The sequence below is a fragment of the Oncorhynchus mykiss genome, chromosome 2 (assembly GCF_013265735.2).
Source record: "Oncorhynchus mykiss isolate Arlee chromosome 2, USDA_OmykA_1.1, whole genome shotgun sequence".
NCBI classification, from domain to species: Eukaryota; Metazoa; Chordata; class Actinopteri; order Salmoniformes; family Salmonidae; genus Oncorhynchus; species Oncorhynchus mykiss.
Window position 1 is genome coordinate 14,860,593 of NC_048566.1, and position 21,761 is coordinate 14,882,353.

The following is a 21,761-nucleotide window of genomic DNA, read 5'->3' on the forward strand; positions in this document are numbered from 1 at the left end:
TTTTAATGTTTTTTTTATTCATTTGAACTCAAATTTCCGAGTTCGAGTACACAGGCAAACGCATAGGCTCATAATATCAGGTACGTCACGGGTCTTTCTATAAAGAGATACACAATTGCGCGTGCGTCAATTTGCTAGTCGTTCTTCTTGACACGCAAAATTCACCCCGCTCTGGTTTGCTTTAGCGAATCTTACTTTTTCAGGTAGAGTATTTCATGTCACTCATACCACACCCTATTTATTCTATAGTAACCCTGGAGGACGTTGTCCGGGTAGCGTTACTATATTGTGGCAACAGCTAGCTAATCACCATATTTTGCACGGTGCGTGGCCAAGTGGTTTTGCCCACAAGGCCAGCTGCGTTGTTTCTTAGTCGCCCTAAAAAAAAGATGTGGCCCATATAGCTAGATATTAAACGATGTCTTTATTTGTTTGTGATGACCCTCAGAATGCAGCACGGCAACAATCCAAGGCCATCTTATGGCGCTCCACCACAGAAGAGGTTCAGGAACGCTAATGGAGGGGCTAACAACAGGGTAAGTCAGTCAGTCTCCCATGGTAATCATGCCAATTGCCCCCAGTTATGCCGTTTCCCCCCCGGTTAGGATTATATTTGTATTACTAGTCAATCACAACCCAGATGAGGTTAATTAATACATTCTGAATAGTGTCTATTATGATAAGTGGATTCCAAAACAGTGGTTTTGAGAGTACTGTGTACGTAGTCGTTGTATGGTCTTCTAACCGGTTTCATTCCTAAAGTTGTAGCAGTGCTCTGTGCAGAGGAAGTGGTATGGACCCTTACCAGCTGCCCTTGGCTGGACAAAGACACTGGACACTGCTGGAGCAGCAGGGACTGATCAGTGCTTTCTGGTCTCCTGAGTGTTTCTGTGGAGATGCAGCCTGCTGCACTGCCCCTCAATCAGGGCTTGAGTTACCCATTGACTACGAGATGCTAAAGAGTATTGTGGGCAGCAGGAATTCCAGATAACCCTGTTACCAAGTGTAGAAGGGCTGCAACTAACGAGGGTAACAGGGCTGGGTATTTTCTCTGGGCAATCTCATGCCCTCTTTATCGCTGTCTTTTAAGGGGGCAGTCAGCCCCCATAACACAATTTTATTTTCCTGTTGAGCTATTAGCACTAGGGCTCACTGGCAGCTTGGTTCTATGATGCCTTTGTGACAGATATATATTCTGATTGGAACACCTGACTAGAGTACTTGTACTTTCGTTTCAAGGTAAAGCGCATGTGTAGGGTGCAGAGTCAGTGACAGCTCAGAGTTCCCTCATGTCACTGACCGGGTCATGGAGGAGAGGCTGAAATGACATTTCTCTCCATAGAGACAGGAGTGGAGTAGGGTTCTCCAATGTGTTTCTGCTGTAGTCCACCTGAAGCTTTTGCTTAAACCAAACCAATGTTTCTATCCGGGACCCAATCTTAAGCTGCAACCCTCTAGGGGGTCCTGACCCACTGTTTGAGGAACGGTGCAGTGGGGTTTGCCCCTCTGCTGCCTCCTCCAGTCTCACTAATGCCTGTCTGTCTCTCTCTCCTTCGGCCTGGTTATCCCAACTGACAGAGAAAGCAGCCTAACTTCTCTGCTGACATAGGTAAGTTCTGCCTCCACACAGCATCACAGCCTCGGATAGGAGGTTAGGAGCTGTGACTTAACATCCTCCTGCCTTTTTGCTGGTGGCTGATTGGGCAGGGGGCAAGTCCAAACGTGGGCTCTGGGCTGCGTCAGATTCACTGCCTCTTAGAGGTTGCTGTAAATGCCAGTGAACTTAGTCACTGTCCACGGGCTTAAGCTGTGTGGCTCACAAAGGCTTTTCCCTAGTGTTCATTTCAATGACTTTTTGGGGGTCTGTCTTTGATACAATGTGCACAAATCTTTTTAGATGCATTAAGTAGTTTTATTTCATAAAACACTTTGGTCCATGATTTACAGTCTGAACAACTTTAGAAACCACAACGTGAAACCTGTCCTCTCAGAAGAATGTCTAACTAGGGAACTCATAGGTGTGCAGGTGCTCTCTGCAGTCCTGTAGAGCTGTTGCCCCATATTGGTGCAAGTCAAATCAGTAAGGATCCTGTCTGGGTCAGATGTTGTGGGCCCAAATGACTGCCGTGCATCACCCAGTTGGGTGCTACACATTGGTGGTGGATGAGATGGGATACTCCATCCCAATGTAATTTAGGGCTATCAGCCCCCGGCACAAAGATGTGGCCTCATAGGCCTATGGTAGTTCAGATGGGCAATGGATGCTGACAGCAGGAATTTCTTTCGGGGCCTTTGTGGCCCTCAAAGAGTAGGAAGTGTTTCAACTCACTGTCTGCCAATGGGGCTGGGACCTGCTGTGCCCATGCAAGAGTTTCACTGCTTTGATTGGACACAGGTATGGAGGAGTGCCTGATGGGAGTGAGAAAATCCTATATCCCAGCTCTGACCTGTGTCTAGGTGGGCAGAAGAACTACAGCCCCCACGGTTTTCAGCAGGCCTCCAAACCTCAGATTAGCTTCTCTTCTGTGTAGCGGTCAGTACTGTAACCCTGGCACGAAACAGACCCTGGTGTGCCTTCCAGGCAACCTTCTAATGAATCATGATCTTGTGAAGGTGGGGCTCGAATTCCACACAGCAACTCAAATGAAGTTATTTTTGGTTACCAGCAACTTTGATTACCAGCCAGAGCAGGAGATTATAGTACTCCCAACCAATCTGTGTTTGTAGCAGAACCTAACTAGCGCACAAATGGTAAGGATTCTTACCAGACTTTGTCGATGATGCACGGCTGGAAACAGGACCTGAGAGGCTCAGAAGAGCAGGGGTTGTGTTTCTAACTGTTGTTCAGTAAATGAAGGACCTCTAAACTCCAGTAAAAGTCTTTTGACTGGGGGGTTGTGTAAGGAATGCACAGTGACCTTTTTTTTGAAGTGTTTCACTTCGTGAAGTATGAGGCTCTTCGGCTATTGGCTGTCTGCTGGTCAGTTGACTGGACGTGTGGACCCTTTGGTCTCACCTGTCCGTGGGCAGGATGACGATCTCATTATGCAGTCTCTGCCATGTTTGTGCTTTTTGTTAACTTCTGTGCATTTCCCAGTGTTCACCACCAAGGCGGGAAATGTGCAGACCATCCCGTCCTTGACCAAACAGTTGAAGGCCATCACTGGTGAGACTGTCATTGGTGAGTACCTACTCATTGCACCATAGCCCTATGCCCCAAAGGGTTCAAGAGATTTAAGTCAAGTCACTCTTTCACTAATATAGGTTTCATGGGGCTCTATGATTTGTTTTTCAAGTCTGTGATTGGTTGTTGAGATGTTTCATTGCCCATGGTTGTTTGTTAGAGCTGTCACTCATGTTCTGCAGGTCTTCAGTATGTGTGGGAGTACCGCAGTCCCAGTAAGTCAGTCCCGCCCCATTACCAGTGTAAACTCTGCAAGGTGAGCCGTCTGCAGACTGACATGCTGGCTCACATCAAGGGCTGGAAGCACTCCTTCAGATACATGGTGAGGCCGTGTGTGTCACTTAACTTTCACAGTAAAAGTCCCGGTTAAAGGCTGTTGGGTCTACAGGTCTGTGTTATGATGCTGTGTATGGTCTCATCTGTCCTCCAGAAGCAAAATCATTCTGCCAAGATTCCCTTTGAGGAAGATGCTGCCACAAAGGACCATGACGTGAGGAAGAAGGTGAAAAAAGCAGCAGCAGAGCTGGAGAAGGCAGAGGGCAGGGGACAGCTGAAGGTGAGAAGGGGGAGCAGAAAGTTATGGATGAGGAAAAGAGAACACGGCAGACTATTGAGATGCATCGGGGGGGGGGGGGGGCCTCTCTGGTGCTGTTGGTGATTGACTTGATTCTGTACGGTGTTTTCAGGTGATTCTGAAGGAGCCCAGTGAGGTCCAAGCGTTTGCAGGACTGCGTATGTTTTTCTGTTTATTCTCAAATTTATGTCTGAATCTCATTGTGCTCAGTCTGTTTTTAAATGTACTGTGGTTCCGGACATATCTCCCTGTCATCACAGGTTCAGCAATCCCCAACATGGGGCCACCAGGAGGGATGGGAGGGCCAGGAGGGATGGGAGCTAGAGGACCAAAACCAGGTGAGTGTGTGTGTGTGGGGGGGAGAAGTGTAAGGTTGCCTCTGAAGTGATAATCTCCCGTGGGCAGATTCTGAATGTAGACTGAGATAATCTGCAAGGACTGAATGGGATGCGTGAGATCCGAGCAGCATTAGTTCTGGTTTTGTTTTTCATCGCTGGTCATTTGGCCTTAGTGGGTAAAGGCGGTGCTTAACCTGCTCGCTTCAAATGCTTCGCGGGGGGGGGGGGGGGGGGGGGGGGTTGGCTTTAGTTGCGTTTGTTTGCAATTTCAAACAAGTATAAATCACACAGCTGTCCAAATTACTTGAGATTTTACTTCCTGGTTAACAGAGATTGCAGAGGTGATGAGACCTTTGTTGTGTGCTTGACTGGTCTATGTTGGGATGCAGTGTTGTGTAGTAGTCCAAATGCAGCCTTTTGTCTCCCTCTAGGTGGCAGGTTTGCAGAGCCTCTGTTCCCAGGGGAGTTCCCTCTCCAAGGCGGCCTCCTCAACTACCCCATGGGTGGTATGGGGGGCTACTCTGACCCCCTGTCTCGCTCCACTTCCTCTACGGCCTTCCAGAAAAGGGACATGAGCTTCCGAGGCTACCCTGACAATACGGGGGGGCTGGGGGGTTCAGCCGATGGCTTTGGGCCGGGAAGGGACGGAGGCTTTGGCCAGGAGGGGCTGTTGGGGGAGAGTCCGGGAAGCTGCTACCCTGATGAGTTCAGAGGGGGACAGATGGGAAGTGGATCAGGCCAAGGGTTGATGGGAGCTGTACCTGAAACCAGCAGCCTTCCGTCCACGCTACTCAAATACCTGGTGAGTGGAACTGTGTGTGTGAAACTATGCTTTCTCGTGTTATTTAAATATGCTGTGTGTGAGTGTCTGTTTCCTGTGTGTAGGACAATTTCCGGATCGAGAACGAGAGTGATGCTCAGATCGTGCTGAAGGTGACACAGAAGCTGACGGATGTCCTAATGGACTACAGACTTAGGAGTGTTTCCGCGGTATGCAGCACACATACGCACTGGTATTGCAGCTGACAGAGCAGTGTAACAAGCAGCTCTCAGGTGCTTCCAGGAACTGGTGACGTGAGGATAAATGTCACTTGATTCAGTCCTTTAACCCACTTCCTGTCTGTTTAGTCAGTGATTTATTGCTGTTGATTTATGGCAGTGCTCTAGAACCTTCTGTGTTCTGACAGCACACGTCCTTACTGTGGCTAAACCTGTTCCTTGTGTATAGTCAGTCGTAAGGTAGATGGTGTGATTCAGGAAACCACAAAGAATTCCTTAGTAGTTTGTCCCCTTGGATGTTCTCCTTGATTCAGTGTATGTGCGTTTGTCTCCAGCAGGGTCCTAGTATGAAGAGCGGTTTGTCGCTGGGCTCCATGAGCTACTCTGATTCTCCCAGAATGTCTAGCGGTAGTGACCGCTTCTCAGGTGGCTTCTCTGGGAACCTCTCCGGTACGCACGGCCCCAGTTGACAAATTTAAATACACACACGTTCATTCTTTTAATGGCTGTAGTTTGGTTCAGAAATCTACAGTACATCAGTCTCATCTATTATCTCCTCTCTGCAGGCCCTTCCAGATACTCTGATGGTCCATCCAGGTACTACAATTAACTGATCCATCCCCACGTGACACATCCACCTTCCTGGGGTAACCCATCCTCCGCCTCACCCCCAAGATATACCCCGAGTTCATGGGGGTCTGCAGCTGTCTGTCTAGCCACTGAAGAGGATTTTTATTTTATATAGTTATAATTTTCCTTCAAAGCAGAAACTGATACAATTGTGTACTTATTAGTGCAGACTTTGTTTTTACATAACTTCTTTTGACATTAATAGGTTGGACCAAAGTTTGACTTTTAGTTTTATTAACCATTGTCTGTATTCATGTGATTTTGGCATTTATTTTACTGGGGTTTCTTGGATGAATCTTGTCTGTTTAGAAATTAAGTGTTTGATAGAAAACAAGTAATGTTTAGGGAAACGGATGTTTGGTGGTAAATGGGTTACTGATGTACTGACTGCTGTTTGAGTTGGGCTTGTCATCGCTGTTTTTCTCCACACCTGGCTTCACCTGCGACCAGCCACCCTGACAGCTGATGAAACGTGGAGTATTTGTTTGTATTAAAGCCAGAACGGCTGGCCCTGAACAGAATCCCAGGATGTATGATGCATTTGGAAAGTATTCAGACCCTGACTTTTTCCACATTTTCTTACGTTACAGCTGTATTTTAAAATGTATTAATCTACACACACACACAACCCAATAAGTAAAAACAGGTTTTTAGAAATGTTTGCAAATGAATTAAACTGAAATATTTGCATAAGTATTCAGACCCTTTACTCAGGACTTTGTTGAAGCACCATTGCCAGCATTCAGGCCAAAGAGTTCAAACTTGGTTCCAACAGACCAGAGAATCTTGTTCCTCATGGTCTGAGAGTCCTTTAGATGCATTTTAGCAAACTCCAAGCGGGCTGTCTTGTGCCTTCACTGAGTGGCTTCCTTCTGGCCTCTACCCTAAAAGGCCTGATTGGCGGAGTGCTGCTAAGATGGTTGTCCGTCTGGAAGGTTCTCCACAGAAGAACTCTGTCAAAGTGACCATCGGGTTCTTGGTCACCTCCCTGACCAAGGCCCTTCTCCCCCGACTGCTGCCAGCTCTAGGAAGTCTTGGTGGTTCCAAACTTCTTGCTCTGACATGAGATCAATGGAAACAGGATGCACCAGAGGTCAATTGAGTCTCATAGCAAAGGGTCTGAATATTTGTGAATATGGTATGTTTTTTTTTGTAATTTGCAAACATTGCTAAAAAAAAAAAAAACTTTTCGTTTTGTCCATATCGGTTATTGTGTGTAGATTGAGGAGCAAAATGTATTTAATCCATTTTAGAGTACTTTCCAAATGCACAGTATGGAGGATGTTGTTCCTTCGCTGTAAAACTGGAACTGCATCACCCAGGGGATTCCATGAGTTGTATTTTATCTGATCCAACAAAATAGGGAACTGAAAATAAACTCATCGATGCTTCTCCAGCTGTGTGAGAAATGTTGCTGGCTCTCAAGTTGACCTTAAATCTACCATAAACGCAATGAATTGACATACTAGCATAATTGAAAACTATTTAAGAAGAGTTTGAATCAAAATCAGGTCATTTTTGTAACATTTAATTAGTGACAAAAATAAACATATTGGTTTCATAAAGTAATATTTGGAATGAAAATTCCAATAAAAGAAATACTGTGTCAGAAGAGAACAGAAATGCTGTCCTGTTGCTGGTTTTCAAACATTGTCACTCACTGTTGCAGTTTGAAATGCATTTAAATCAACCTGTAGGTGTAGAATGATTTGCTCCCATTGGTATTGAAAGGTGTTGGAATCATTCAATAACAATGGATATTGACTCATATCCAGTTTAGACTTGTCCAAATGTAACTTGATGACTGGAGGGTATGGGGTTAATACTTCTCGAAGCCACTACGACTCAAGGATGCTCATTCCAGTGATGAGCCCATCCTAAAATGCCATCTTTAGAGTTTTAGGGACAATCTCAGATGACACCCTATCCCCATAGAGTCCACTACTTCCAACCAGATCCCCATGTGGCTCTGGTCAACAGTTGTCCAGTATTTCTCAGTTGGTATAGCATGGCGCTTGCAACGCTAAGGTTTGGGTTTCAATTCCCACGGGGGACCAGTAGGAAAAAAAGTGTGCTGTCGCTTTGTGCTCTCCTGGCTGATTAGACTGCAGTCCTATATAAGAGCATCTGCTAAATAACAAATGTAAATATGAGAAGTAGGCCATCTTTCCTCACGCATTCCTTTTCAAGATGTCCTCCATCTGCTGGAAGTTGATACAGGTGAGCAGCACTCTGGTCCCCATATATGTCTTGCCATGTTGTTTCTGGGCCTGTGTGGCAAAATCCTCAGTTTTAAACTGAGCCACAGCCTCACCGATGCCATTGCCATCTTGATCACACAGAATGTAGATAAACTGTTCAGTCAGAGGAAGGTCACAGAAAAAATCTTTTATTTCCATTTTCGTCACGTCTGACTGGAGGTTTCGTACGTAAACACATGTCTGTGCTGTGGGAAACGGTCTCACCCTGGGTCTCACAATCTGATGTTTCTCCTCGCTTCGCTCTGACACTGCTGGTGTTGTCTTGGGGTTGCCATGGTGTCTCCCAGTTGACAACATGGCTTGCATCTTCTCCTTGGTGACAGATGAGACGTCTATGGCCTGGGAACCAACATGGCAGCCGTTGAGGTTCAAAGCATAAACGTAGTCTTCCGTTTGGTCGAATATTACAAACGCTGTATCTGTCCTCTCGCTATCCTTATACAGTAAGTGTAATATTTTGCTGTTGGCGATGTTCGGACAGCCAAACAATTCTTTTATCTCAGTCTTCGTTATTGTTTTCGATAGATTTTTGGCCATAATACAGTACTCCACGCTCAGTGAAAGGGACTCACAGGATCTGGGCCTCTTCGGTGACCGTGACAGCGATCTGTCTTCAGAGCGCCTCTTGGCCCAGGTCCTGTGTATTTCTCTGGCAGGTTCATACAAGCTTTGTCTTTGGGTTCTGTATGAGGGCCTTGCCCTTTCCTGGTGCTGCATTTCCTTGGATTCTAATGAGGGTCCATCTCTCTGGATTGTATATGAGGGCATTTCTTGGGGCTTGTATGAGGTTCTCTCTCTCTGGGTTGTTGGCCTATACAAGGGGGTTTCCAAGGGATCATATGAAGGGTTCTGACACTGCTGGACGGCATAGCTCCACATCTCCTCAGAGGCCCCACGGACCTCCACGCTGATGCGGCCCAGTTGCTGGTGGTTGAAGCTTAGGGCATCACATGCGTCCTGGGCATGCCCAAACTTTACAAGGCAGCCCTGTCTCACGCCCAGCTTCACATTAGCTATCACATCCTGGACCAACAGGCCTTTGAAGAAGTGGCAGATATCCTGGCTGGTGACAGTCTTTGGCAGGCCAAAGAGCCTGACATAGCCTGGTCTTGGCCTGTAAGCCTTATCTGGTCTCCTTAGCTCACTCCCAGGCACAGCTGTGTTATCAGCCCTGAGCACACAACCGACAGCTGGGCTATTGGCCCTGAGCACAGGACCAGGTGCTACTGTCGCTTTGCTGTGCTCTCCTGGCTGATTAGATTGCAGTCCTTGGATAACAGCAACAAGGCCGAACAGTAGGGCTGTGGCAGGGTCGGGCAAGGGCAGCAAAGGCTTCTTCTCAGGTAACAACTCTGGAATGAGCTTCTCACTCTGTAGTTTGGACTCCATTTTTCGTTGCAGTTCTGCGATGCTACTAATATGTAGGGTCACCGGAGACCCTCTAAGAAGAGTTCCAGAGCGCCTTATTGCGTGCTGGCCATCTCTCTCTGTAGTGAACACAATGAACGCTTCACCAAGGTGTCCTCCTATAATATATACACCACCTTCTGGGATGTATAAGTTGGTAAAGAATCTGCGTATGTCTTCAGTCCCGGCCTTAATATTCAGACCCTGCAACCGAAGTACTATGGTCATATTGAACTCCTTTTATCTGGCAACCAGAGATCTAGAAACAGATACAACAAACAAACACAAAAAAACATGAACATGAAGCAGAAATCAAGTTATTTAATACATTTTAAGAACAGCAACAAAAGGATAAACATTTAAATGGGCACAATTTTTTTTTTTTTAACTTATATTAAGAACATCCACATTCCAGAATTTCCATAGAAATTAAACACGTTAAGTAACCAACAACACAACTGATGAACGCTGGCACGCGGTACATTATTATGATGAACACCTGGTTGGCTAGCTAGTTAGCCCGGAGGCACGGTGGCTGTGAAATGAGACTAGCTAGCCTGCCCTGTAAAACGAAACATTTAAGAATATTTCAGTTAAAAAGATAAACAGATCAACTCCTCAAATTACTTACCAGATGAAAACCATAACAACTCTGGCTCCTCTGTATTTTAACCTTTATATCGTAAGTTTGTGTGATGCTGATAGGTCGAAATGTTGTCCCTTTATGAGCCCGACCACATTAACTGTGCACGAGCTGCCGCATGCGCGCGTTTTATAGGGAAGTAGGGAGGCGCGAGAAAAGTGGCGCGAGCACACGCCCCAAAAGACAGAAGGGTTTGTGGGTAAAATAACAGAAAGTCAGTTTCTCTACCATGGCAACGGGGATGCTACTTGTGTGCGGATTGGCACTATTTCTAACAATAAAATCAAACCTACTTCACTCCCAGCAGTTTACGATTTCGTTTCAGCGTCCTTCAGACTGCGGCGTGGAACAGTTCTACGACATCTCCAGTCAGTCCTGTGTGAAATGCGGACCGAACCAGAGTACGAGTGCAACTGGTGCGTTATCAATGGTGTTGTTGGTTATACTGTGACTAACGGGCTACCTAATTAGCAGTACGCTAATCTACTCCAGTCCGGGTTTGTTGTAGAGTCAATCGTGTTGTTTAAAACATTACGTGTACGAATAGAACAGGCTCAACCATCTTTGCTAAATAGTACTTAAATACAGCAGTAGCGAATCATAGGGGAGGAATGTAATTGCAGTAAGCCACCTGGCTAGCTAGCTGGTTAGAATTTGATAATAATGCAGCTAATATAGTGTAAACTGGCCTGCTAGTTGCATTGTCCTATATGTAGACTATATTAGCTGGTTCATCAGTCAATAAGATTGCTGCAGGTATTGTTTGCTGAGAGAAATGGCACTGATGGTTTACAACGTGTCACAGCTGTGTCTACTGTTATAATCTCTTGTGTTAACCAATTACCCTCTCCTCCTTCATCAGGTCTGTCTTGTGAATGTGTGACTGGGTTCAGAGTTCTCGCTACCAACGGAGCCTCCATCACCTGTCAGAGGTGTCCATTAGAAAAACCGGTATATTCTTATTCTGTACTACTAGACAGTAGATGATCACACCTTATAATACAGTACAAAATCAGCTATTTCTATTTACTTATCATTCACCGACCAGTTTAAAGGTCTCAATCAATACAGATTGTCCTGGGAAGTGTGCTGAACACAGGAGATTGGTGGCACCGTAGTTGGGGAGGACAGCTCGTGGTAATGGCTGGAGCGGAATAAGTGGAATGGTATCAAATACATCAAACACATGTTTTTTATGTGTTTAATGCCATTCCATTGCTATGTTCCAGCCATTATTATGAGGTGTTCTCCCCTCAGCAGCCTCCACTGGTGCTGAACTGCATGTGTTGTTCTTCCTGTCTCCTGTAGGCAGTAACAGAGGATGGCTATGGGTGTATCCTCTGTCCGGGCAGTCTGACAGAGCAGGGAACCTGTCAGTGCCCGTCTGGGAGTATACTGGGTGAGTAAAACTGGGAGTATACTGGGTGAGACAGCAGCTGGAGGAGCCACGTCTACAGGGGATGTGATGGTGTTTATGGTGCGCCGCTGTGTGATGCTAATGCTGTATTGTTGTACTGTAGTGGAGCGGGATGTCCAGGGGAACCCTCTGGAAGAGGCCAGGTGTGAGGTGTGTAACGGAGCTGAACCTGCCCTCTCAGCCCCTAACAGCTACGGAGACAGGTACCAGACACAGCCAAGTCTTCCTGCAGAACAACTGATATTTCTGCTCTAAACTCTCAGATGGCATGACTTGTTAAGATTCTGCTGATTGAACCTTTTACTGTCTGTCTCTGGCTGCCTCTGGCTGTCTCTGTCTGACTCTGCTCTCTTGTCTCTGTCTGACTCTGCTCTCTTGTCTCTTTCTGTCTCTGTCTGACTCTGCCTGACTCTGCCTGACTCTGTCTGTCTCTGTCTGACTCTGCTCTCTTGTCTCTGTCTGTCTCTGCCTGACTCTGCTCTCTTGTCTCTGTCTGTCTCTGTCTGACTCTGCTCTCTTGTCTCTGTCTGTCTCTGTCTGACTCTGCCTGACTCTGCCTGACTCTGTCTGTCTCTGTCTGACTCTGCTCTCTTGTCCCTGTCTGTCTCTGTCTGACTCTGCTCTCTTGTCTCTGTCAGGTGTCAGAGATGCCAGGCTTCCTTCATCAACACCTCTCAGTCCTGTATGTGTGGTTCCAACATCCTGGTGAGCCCACCCTCTATAATACGCGTGTGTGTCATGTATGGGTTTAAAATGAAATACAAGTTTAGAGCATCCGTGAATCATATGTCATGTTTCTTTACAGGCTGGAGGTATGTGTTTCCCTCCCAACAACCTCCCTACAACTGTGAACCCAAACGTCAACTATGCTGAGCTGGTAAGTCAACACAACAGGGCCCAGTTTTTCAAATGTTATCTATCTGGATTTTGTCTATCGGTCTATCAGTGCATAGAAATAGAACGAATAATTTACTTGAATGGGGTATTCCATTGTATTCATTCTATTTCTCTGTTTTATTCCTATCCGATAGGCAAAATCCAGGTAGATACTGTAATTTTTGAAAAACTGGACCCAGAGCATCAGTGAGCCTGCTGTAGTTATGTAACTGTGGAATTATAGTAACACTGTAACACTGTTTGGTATGTTCCCCCTGTAGTCCCTTCCTGTGCAATCAGCATGGTTCTCCACAAACCTCTACTCTTCAGCAGCTGCCTGCTTGGTAAAATATACAGCCTCTCAAATACCTGTTCACCTTTCTGACCCTGGACAATCTATGTGCACTTGTCCATGTGTGTGGTGTGTGTCCTGCAGGTGTTCTCTGACCTGATCGTGTTGGTATGTGTGCATTGTACAGGTGTATACTAACCTGACAGCATGCCAGGCATTGGGGAACATGTGTGTGATGAACATGCACTCCTTCAGCAGCGTGGCCAACGATGCCTGTGGTCTCTACAACACTATCTTCAGAGCTACCGCAGCCCTGGGATCTACACAGGACATATCCTACTGGTAACCTCTAACTCTTTTCCTGACCCCTAACCTATAACCCCTAAAACATCTTCTGAATATCTACTCTTGCTCTGGAGTTTCTAACCACTGTTTTCAACCAATGATGTAAAATCTGGAGTAGATCAGTCAATGGAACTGTCCATTCCTGCCCCTGTGACTTTAGGAGAGCCAATCTCCCATGGCTTTACTACGGGGACCAGCCGGGTCTGGCCAACCGCGTGCTGCAGACAGAGCCACTTCCCACTGGATTCAGCTTCAAGGGACGCAACAGGGTCCGTAACACACACATTGACCCAACACTATTACCATAACACCTATGATGATCACTCCGATTCTACGTGCGTTGTCTCTCTTTCTCAGAATACAGACATCAACCTAGTGGCTGCTGTCTACAACGCCAGAGGAGACTTCCTCCAATGGGAGAAAGTGGGAGGAAACAACCTGCAGGTAAAACAGGAAGTTCATCTTGAGCCTGACTAGTGAAGGCTAGTCTTGCATTGCCACACTTTGCAGTCTCATAATGACTTCCATTCATATTGACCTTCAAGCTGAGCTGTCTACTGTAGTAATATTTGTAACAACCTGAGGTTGGGAGCAGAGCCCTTAGTGACACACAAGTTTAGCCTAAAGGTGTTATTCTTTCCATCACACTGCTGGTTCCAGTGTTGAGACGCCAGTGTTTCATGATACAGCTCAGTCATAGATCAGTCGTTATCATTATTCGTTTTGACTTGAGGAAAGTGACTGTCTCCTCTCCCAGCTCTGTCCAGACACCGCCAGGAGACAGGAGGCAGCTTACACCTTTGGCACGGCCTACCAGGAGACTGTGAGTTTCTACCTCTATCCAGTGCTTGACTTGAACTGAAATGGGTTCCGGTACTCATTTTGGATGCCACTACTGTTTATACAGTATTTAGGTGCAGAAGCTCCACAATACTTTTGAGATAATATTCTATAAGAGGAACAGGATCTTCGAGCAGTAGAACATTTACGGTGCCGGGACTCAGATCCGGTGAACTCCTGCCCAAGTCAAGCCCTGTCTCTATCTCGTCAACATGTGCTGTGGTGTTTTCTCATGGTTACAGTTGTTTTGCGTTCTCACTTAGCGCCAATTCTATGACGTATGTGTCTGTGTGTGTAGTGTGTTCTCTCCGTAGCAGACCTGTTGCGTGTTTATGCTGAACCTTTATTCTACGATGTGTTTGTGGATCTGAGCCGAGGAGAGGACAGGAGACTGCTCCCCCTTCCCACACGCAACCTCAACCAAGAATACAACAGGAAGTTCATCAACCAAGGTGAATGTGGGAGGGGGTACATTTGTTTTAAATCCTTTCTCCCTCAACAAGTATCTTGAATAACTGGTGTGTGTAGGTAACTTGAACGACTGGTACCTATCGAGACGTGTGTTACTGGTGGACACTCTGAGTGGGAGAGAGAAGAGCCTCGGCTCTCTGCCAAAAGTCATACGCATCGCAAGCAGCATCAGGATAGGGTGAGTTGCACACTCAAACACACATCCATGTAGGACTACACGCATTCATCAATGTTAGCAGGGTGTGAAAACATGTGTGTGTATTTATGACATAGGTTTCAGCTGGTGCCAGGGACTCAGAAGGGACAGGTGTTCCCTCCTCTCCTCTCTGTGACCTACTCAGACGTCCTCATCACTGCCCCAAACACACAGACTGTCTCTGTGAGTAACACATCACACACACACACCTTCTCACAGCACACACACACATCCCTGATCCCACTGTAACTTCTGTGTGTTCTAGGTGTCGTTTGCTGTGGACTATGAGATGGACCAGACTGAAGCTCACATGAAGACTGATGTGAGTAACCAGGGGACAGAGAACGAGAAGGGTAATGCTGTTGCGATTGCATGCATAGAGAAGACCGTAATGATTAGTGTGTGTGTGTGTGTGTGTGTGTGTGTGTTTGTGTAGATCGCCCTAGGTGTGTTGGGTGGTGTTTCTGTTCTGTATTCCTTAGTGAAGACAGCCAGCTGGAAGAGGAGGATTGGCTCTCCTCTCATTGACATGGAGGTACCTGACCTTTAACCTGTAACCCCTGACTTCTAACCATTAACCTTTAAACACCCAAATGCATTTATTTAAATGTAGAATTCGATTGCATGTTTGTCATATATTTTCCCTGACCTCTCTCTCTCTGCCTCTCCTTCTCTATTCTGTCTCTCAGACCGTATTGAAGTTCCTGTTGTTTTACGCTGGTGATCTGGCTAACGTCTTCTTCTTCATCACCGTGGGAACAGGCCTGTACTGGCTCATCTTCTATAAGGTAGACGGAGACCCCCGCAGACAGACACACACCACACCACAGCCCCCCCCCCCCCCCACACACACACACTAACAGACCTTTACCTCTGACCTGTCTCTGGTCTTTACTCCTGTTTATACGGATTGTGATTTTATTCAAGGTTTTTCTCTTCTTTCTTCTCCTGGGCTGCACACTCAGACGGTGGAGGCAAGTCTTTCTCTTCTCCTCCCCTCCTCTTTTCCTCTCCCCCTCCCACACAAGAACATTAAAAATGTGTGTGTGTGTGTGTGTGTCTAGGCCCAGCATTTTGTGTCAGTGCTGCTACCGTTACCAGGTCTGCAGGAGGAGAGGTTTGTGGCGTATGTGGGCTGTGCCTTTGCTCTCAAGGTGAGGCCATCCCACCCTGTTGACAGCTTGTGTTATGTGTATGCTTCTATTTGTCTAAAATTGTGGTATTCGAAGTCAGGGGAGCGACCCCTAGTGTGGGCGAGGGGGAATTGCAGTGGGGTCGCCACGTAGAAAAAAGTATTATATATTTTGTTTTAAATGGGCGTGGGGATTACAGTACAGATTATTTGACAAATTAATTGTGATTTAGTCAATTATTTATATTGGTTCTAATTTTGTAAGAGATAAAAATGAATTGAATGTTATTTGTTGATGTAAAATGTCAATTTACAGATTTCTACGGTTGTGTAAGTATATAAATTGGTTCAAACCACCTAAAACCAACTAAGGCATAGATGATGGTAATAAGAGCTACAGCAGGTTCTCACCACTGGTGGGATAACATGCTGTAACGTCCTCAAACGTGCAGAAACATCTAGTTCCAAAATTCTAATACTTTTCTGTTTTGTGTGCCAACGCTAAGGATAACGCTTTGTGGCACACCTATAGGAAAACTGTCAGGAAAATAGGGCTGGTGTTAATATAGGTGAATCTGTTGAAACTTGCAGTCCAACTCCTCTGACTATCATCGTTAGGATGCCAAGGATTCTAATAATCTATTATTTCATTAAACAAATCTTATGGAGAATAAACTATATTTTTCTGACAGTTTTTCCCAAGGCGGCGGCATAGGTGCCAATGGCATATTAGAAGATCTGAAGGCCTCATCAATCCACACCTAGGAAGACCACATGACTTAACACACATGCACACACCCAAACCCACACACAGATTGTGACCCAACGTTCAGAACACAACATTAACATAAACATGCACAGTCAAAGAATAACCCTTGGGTTTTACGGGGAAAACACTTCAGCTGAGCAGTCACTTGTTCATGGATCTGTGCTACTTCACAACTCTGTTCTCTTCCCTGAAGCACATGCAGATTTGGATAGTGAGAGGTTTTGCTGAGGAAGTGAATTCCCACTTTCCTGTGGTAACCTTGTGTTGGAGCCTCCTAATCCTAGTAAAACATTTTTTTGTGGAAAAAGGAACATATTTGCCTTTTTCATCCTATTTATCGAATAGCGGTGGAATTATTGGTCGATATATCGGTCATTATATTTGGGGTGGGGTCACGAGAAATTCTGCCGATAGAAATGGGATCCCTGCTGAAAAAGTTTGAATACCACTGGTCTAAATTGTCTTCCGGTCCTCCAGACTGTGCAGTTTCTCCATAAGCTGATCCAGCAGTTGTCAGTGGATATCTTCTTCATAGACTGGGAGAGACCGCGCGGCAAAGCCAACAAGACCATCCAGGGTACGTAGTCAAAAAACGCCTTTTCCCCTTTTCTCTGAAAGTTGTTTTACCCCTCTGTCTCTCTGAATTAGAAGTGACCATGATTTGGGTTGTTGTCAGGCAATGGCAACGGTGAGGCGAAGCACAGCCCTTCTCCTGTCAGCATCTGGAGGACCTACTTTGTGGCCAACGAGTGGAATGAGATTCAGACCATACGCAAGATCAGCCCCACCTTCCAGATCATGGCTGTGCTTTTCCTACTGGAGGTACACACACATCTTCCTTCCCTCTCTCTGTCTCTGTCTCTCTCTGTCTCCTTGTCTGTGTCTCTCTCTCTTTCTGTCCCCTTGTCTGTGTCTCTCTCTGCCTCTCTGTCCCCTTGTCTGTGTGTCTCTCTGCCTCTCTGTCTCCTTGTCTGTCCCTCTGTGTCTCTGTCTCTCTCTGTCCCTCTGTGCCTCTCTCTGTGACTCTCTCTTTCCCATCAGAGAAATGGCAGCACTCTCCCCTGATACATTTCAAATCACTTTCTTAACTCTCTCTCTGTGACTCTGTTGCTCTATCTTTCTCTCTCCCTGTGTGTCTAGGTGGTTGGCTTCTCTAGTCTGGCCCTTAGGGACCCCTGGTCAGATCTTCAGCGCCCCCCTCAGTCCTACTCCCCTCCCTACAGCCTGACGCTGCGCTATGGCCTGGCCGCCACACTCTGGCTCTGCATTGGACTGCTGCAGGTAGGTACACCCCTATGAACTGCAGATGTTGGTCAGACCTGTTACCAGAGTGGGTCTCTGGACAGGCTTTCTCACTCTGTGTGTCTTTCACTTTCTCTCTGCAGATCATTTTCTTCACTGCTTTCCATGAGCGTTTTGTGGAGGATAAGATCCGTCAGTTTGTGGACCTATGCTCTATCAGCAACGTGAGTATCACTCTCACCAGCATAGTGTCTCAGCTGCCGTGCACATTTTGTAAAAGTGAGATGGGCTGATGAACTGCTGCTGTTTTAATGCTATCAGTCATTTAAACGTTTTTCTTCTGTCTTAGATTTCGGTGCTGCTGCTGTCCCACAGGTGTTTTGGTTACTACATCCACGGGCGCTCCGTCCACGGCCACGCTGACACCAACATGGAGGAGATGAACATCAACCTCAAGAGAGAGGCCGTACGTACACACAGAGACAGACAGAGAGAGTGTGTGTGGAATTGGGATGTGTGCATGTGTGTATTTCGTTCCGATATAAAAAGCTATTCAACCCTTTCTCCCTCTCTCTCTCTGTAGGAGTCTCTGTGTGGTCAGAGAGGTCTCCTTCCCAACACAGACACTCAGACCTTCCAGATCTCCATCACCAGCCGCCTACGCCTGCAGTACGACCGCATCCTGGAGCCCCTCAGCAGGGTGGGGCTGTGTGTGTCTGTGTGTTGTTTGAGATCATCATAATCAACAGGAAAGATATTCATGTCTGTTCTATGCAATGTGTTTCTATCAGAATATTCTGTTACGTTGTACCACATTGAACGTGCCTCTGTCTGAAGCTTTTAAAAATGTAGTTGTCACAGTTTTCATATTATTTCAGGTTACAACTCATTTCATGATTTACAATTTCAGATTACTTTGTAGAGTTCAATGGGTCAGGTACACTCAAGGGCATGGAAATATTTACCTTGTTCAAAGGTATATCTGTGTTTGTCTCTAACAGAGAAATGGACCGTCGCGGTTGGTGGACGCAGCCTCGGGACACCCCTTTGACCAGAGTACCAAAGCCTACCACACAATGAACCGTTTCCTAGGATCTGTCATAGACCATGTAAGATATAAACATACCACACAATGAACCGTTTCCTAGGTTCTGTCATAGACCATGTAAGATAAGATAAACATACCACACCATGAACCGTTTCCTAGGATCTGTCATAGACCATGTAAGATATAAACATACCACACACAATGAACCGTTTCCTAGGATCTGTCATAGACCCTGTAAGATATAAACATACCACACACCATGAACCGTTTCCTAGGATCTGTCATAGACCATGTAAGATATAAACATACCACACACCATGAACCGTTTCCTAGGATCTGTCATAGACCATGTAAGATATAAACATACCACACAATTAACCGTTTCCTAGGATCTGTCATAGATCATGTAAGATAAGATAAACATACCACACCATGAACCGTTTCCTAGGATCTGTCATAGACCATGTAAGATAAGATAAACATACCACACCATGAACCGTTTCCTAGGATCTGTCATAGACCATGTAAGATAAGATAAACATACCACACCATGAACCGTTTCCTAGGATCTGTCATAGACCATGTAAGATAAGATAAACATACCACACACCATGAACCGTTTCCTAGGATCTGTCATAGACCATGTAAGATATAAACATACCACACAATGAACCGTTTCCTAGGATCTGTCATAGACCATGTAAGATAATCATACCACACAATGAACCGTTTCCTAGGATCTGTCAAAGACCATGTAAGATATAAACATACCACACCATGAACTGTTTCCTAGGATCTGTCATAGACCATGTAAGATATAAACATACCACACCATGAACCGTTTCCTAGGATCTGTCATAGACCATGTAAGATATAAACATACCACACAATGAACCGTTTCCTAGGATCTGTCATAGACCATGTAAGATATAAACATACCACACAATGAACCGTTTCCTAGGATCTGTCATAGACCATGTAAGATATAAACATACCACACACCATGAACCGTTTCCTAGGATCTGTCATAGACCATGTAAGATATAAACATACCACACACCATGAACTGTTTCCTAGGATCTGTCATAGACCATGTAAGATATAAACATACCACACAATGAACCGTTTCCTAGGATCTGTCATAGACCATGTAAGATAAGATAAACATACCACACCATGAACCGTTTCCTAGGATCTGTCATAGACCATGTAAGATATAAACACACAACACACCATGAGTCACTTCCTAGGATCTGTTCTAAATATTTTCACACACACCCTTTCCTGATGTTATGTTGTATTCTCTGTAGGCCCATCGGGACATGGAATACGTTGTGAGAGACAAACTATTTTTTGAGAGAGTCATAGGGATGGAGTTCTTGGAGCCAATGGACAAGAGCATCTTCTACAACGGTTATGCTGCAACCTTCCCTCCATCTTGTGCCAACATCACTTATTTTTCAATCTTGGTTCCAATAGTTTATATGTATATACAATACCAGGCAAAAGTTTGGAGCTGTTCTTGCCATAATATGGACTTGGTCTTTTACCAAATAGGGCTATCTTCTGAATACCACCCCTACCTTGTAACAACACAACTGATTGCCTCAAACGCAATAAGGAGGAAATAAATTCCACAAATACATTTTTAACAAGGCACACCTGTTAAATGAAATACAATCCAGGTGACTACCTCATGAAGCTGGTTGAGAGAATGTCAAGAGTGTGCAAAGCTGTCATCAAGGCAAAGGGTGACTACTTTGAAGAATCTCAAATATAAAATATATTTTGATTTGTTAACACTTTTTCGGTTACTACATGATTCCATATGTGTTATTTCATAGTTTTGATGTCTTCACTACTATTCTATAATGTAGAACATTTTTAAAAATAAAGTAAAACCCTTGAATGAGTAGGTGTGTCAACTTTTGACTGGTACTGTATATATCTGAAAACATGGCAGATACAGCAGTAATATGCGGTCTATATTACTACATTACACACACTGTGTGGGCTGCAGATAAATGGCAGTGTGGTCTGTGAACAAGCCTGGGCACCTGTATGAGCTCTGAAATATGTCTTTATTCAACAGATGAGTCCCATTCGTTCAGTGACGTGCTGTTCTACGGGAACGAAGCCACCCTGTTGATCTTTGACACGCTCTTCTTCTGTGTGGTCGATCTGGGAGCACAGAGCTTCATACTGGCAGGCGTACTCACATACATACAGCAAATGGTCAGTATTGTGGGTGTACTTGTACCTGTCTTTGTTTGTTTGTGTCAGTTGTATAACAGCAAAAAATAACAATTTATTTATTTTCTATTCTAGGTCTTTCGGTTAATCCGTAACAGTATTGGGAGGAGAAACCTGGCCAACAAAACATTGGTGGACAAGAGATTCCTGATATAGTTTCTGCTGTTAGAATGGTGAAAGTATAGACCAGGCGCGGGCAATTCCAGTTCTCGGGGCCTGATTGGTGTCACAGTTTTGCCCCAGCTAACACACCTGACTCCAATAATCAACTAATCATGATCTTCAATTTAGAATGCAATTTGAATAATCAAAGCTGTGTTTGCTAGAGATGGAGAAAAGTGTGACAAGGGTATTCAACTCTTACCCTACGAGGTCTGGAGCCTGCTAGTTTTCTGTTCTACCTGATCATTAATTACACACACCTGGTGTCCCAGCTCTAAATCTGAAGAAAAGCCGTGGAACTGGTCCAGAGTTGAGCTCGAGTGGTATAGACTATAGTATGCCATGCCTTGTTAGCATGTAACAGCCTTGGTAGCTGTGTGACTAGCGTGGTTTAATTGTTTTGTTTACAGCTTTGGCAGACTCTTTTTTTTTTTTTGACAAATGCTTTTCTACTTGTTTACACAGTATTTTGTACATGTTCTTCACAGGGTCGATGATGTACATTTTGTAATTCAGTTTTTCTATTTGATATGTTTTTACAAATTAAAACAATGGGTCTGATTTTATATGGTCTCTTCATTTGCTTCCTCTGTTATTGGCCCTGTAGATAGAGAGAGAAAAGATGGAGGGAGGTGAAGGTAGATGAGAGAAGGATTGTGGTACTTCAAACCATCCACACATT

General features: G+C 45.2%; 3 protein-coding genes across 5 annotated transcripts; 2 read left to right on the forward strand and 1 right to left on the reverse strand.

The window, feature by feature from the left end:
• Positions 1-56: 56 nt before the first annotated feature.
• Positions 57-7,121, forward strand: si:ch211-197h24.6. 2 transcript variants are annotated; one of them, XM_036962035.1, is made up of 12 exons: positions 57-203; positions 449-536; positions 1,579-1,609; positions 3,098-3,181; positions 3,367-3,506; positions 3,615-3,740; positions 3,871-3,916; positions 4,019-4,096; positions 4,528-4,898; positions 4,982-5,086; positions 5,431-5,545; positions 5,662-7,121. In XM_036962035.1, the coding sequence occupies exons 2-12, from the start codon at positions 450-452 to the stop codon at positions 5,703-5,705; spliced, it is 1,227 nt and encodes a 408-aa protein (XP_036817930.1). In that variant the 5' UTR covers positions 57-203; position 449; the 3' UTR covers positions 5,706-7,121. The 2 variants fall into 2 exon arrangements, with proteins under 2 accessions (XP_036817930.1, XP_036817937.1); XM_036962042.1 differs by having other exon boundaries at positions 5,434-5,545.
• A 116-nt stretch (positions 7,122-7,237) lies between these two features.
• rbm12ba (RNA binding motif protein 12Ba) lies at positions 7,238-10,184 on the reverse strand. Its single transcript, XM_036961999.1, has 3 exons — positions 10,025-10,184; positions 7,638-9,652; positions 7,238-7,569 (listed from the first exon to the last, which is right to left on the reverse strand). Exon 2 carries the CDS (start codon positions 9,619-9,621, stop codon positions 7,897-7,899), a length of 1,725 nt encoding a protein of 574 aa, XP_036817894.1. The 5' UTR covers positions 9,622-9,652; positions 10,025-10,184; the 3' UTR covers positions 7,238-7,569; positions 7,638-7,896.
• A 28-nt stretch (positions 10,185-10,212) lies between these two features.
• On the forward strand, positions 10,213-21,645 carry tmem67 (transmembrane protein 67). 2 transcript variants are annotated; one of them, XM_021620721.2, is made up of 29 exons: positions 10,213-10,452; positions 10,899-10,987; positions 11,345-11,435; positions 11,557-11,656; positions 12,092-12,158; positions 12,259-12,330; positions 12,611-12,673; positions 12,809-12,963; positions 13,127-13,235; positions 13,324-13,410; positions 13,724-13,789; positions 14,105-14,258; positions 14,335-14,455; positions 14,551-14,656; positions 14,739-14,795; positions 14,910-15,008; positions 15,163-15,261; positions 15,439-15,447; positions 15,538-15,627; positions 16,852-16,951; positions 17,051-17,196; positions 17,515-17,655; positions 17,760-17,840; positions 17,966-18,082; positions 18,200-18,316; positions 18,618-18,725; positions 19,975-20,077; positions 20,757-20,899; positions 20,993-21,645. In XM_021620721.2, exons 1-29 carry the CDS (start codon positions 10,266-10,268, stop codon positions 21,071-21,073), a joined length of 2,958 nt encoding a protein of 985 aa, XP_021476396.2. In that variant the 5' UTR covers positions 10,213-10,265; the 3' UTR covers positions 21,074-21,645. The 2 variants fall into 2 exon arrangements, with proteins under 2 accessions (XP_021476396.2, XP_021476405.2); XM_021620730.2 differs by lacking the exon at positions 15,439-15,447.
• Positions 21,646-21,761: the final 116 nt, after the last annotated feature.

What these genes read in the sequence shown, in the direction of transcription:
- si:ch211-197h24.6 (XM_036962035.1), top strand. Translation starts at nt 450, where the DNA reads ATGCAGCACGGCAACAATCCAAGGCCATCTTATGGCGCTCCACCACAG. An exon ending in TAACTTCTCTGCTGACATAG is followed by an intron (nt 1,610 to 3,097) that starts GTAAGTTCTGCC and finishes TGCATTTCCCAG; the next exon opens with TGTTCACCACCAAGGCGGGA. An exon ending in AGCTAGAGGACCAAAACCAG is followed by an intron (nt 4,097 to 4,527) that starts GTGAGTGTGTGT and finishes GTCTCCCTCTAG; the next exon opens with GTGGCAGGTTTGCAGAGCCT.
- rbm12ba (XM_036961999.1), bottom strand. Translation starts at nt 9,621, where the DNA reads ATGACCATAGTACTTCGGTTGCAGGGTCTGAATATTAAGGCCGGGACT.
- tmem67 (XM_021620721.2), top strand. Translation starts at nt 10,266, where the DNA reads ATGGCAACGGGGATGCTACTTGTGTGCGGATTGGCACTATTTCTAACA. An exon ending in GCTTCAAGGGACGCAACAGG is followed by an intron (nt 13,236 to 13,323) that starts GTCCGTAACACA and finishes TCTCTTTCTCAG; the next exon opens with AATACAGACATCAACCTAGT. An exon ending in TCACATACATACAGCAAATG is followed by an intron (nt 20,900 to 20,992) that starts GTCAGTATTGTG and finishes TTTCTATTCTAG; the next exon opens with GTCTTTCGGTTAATCCGTAA.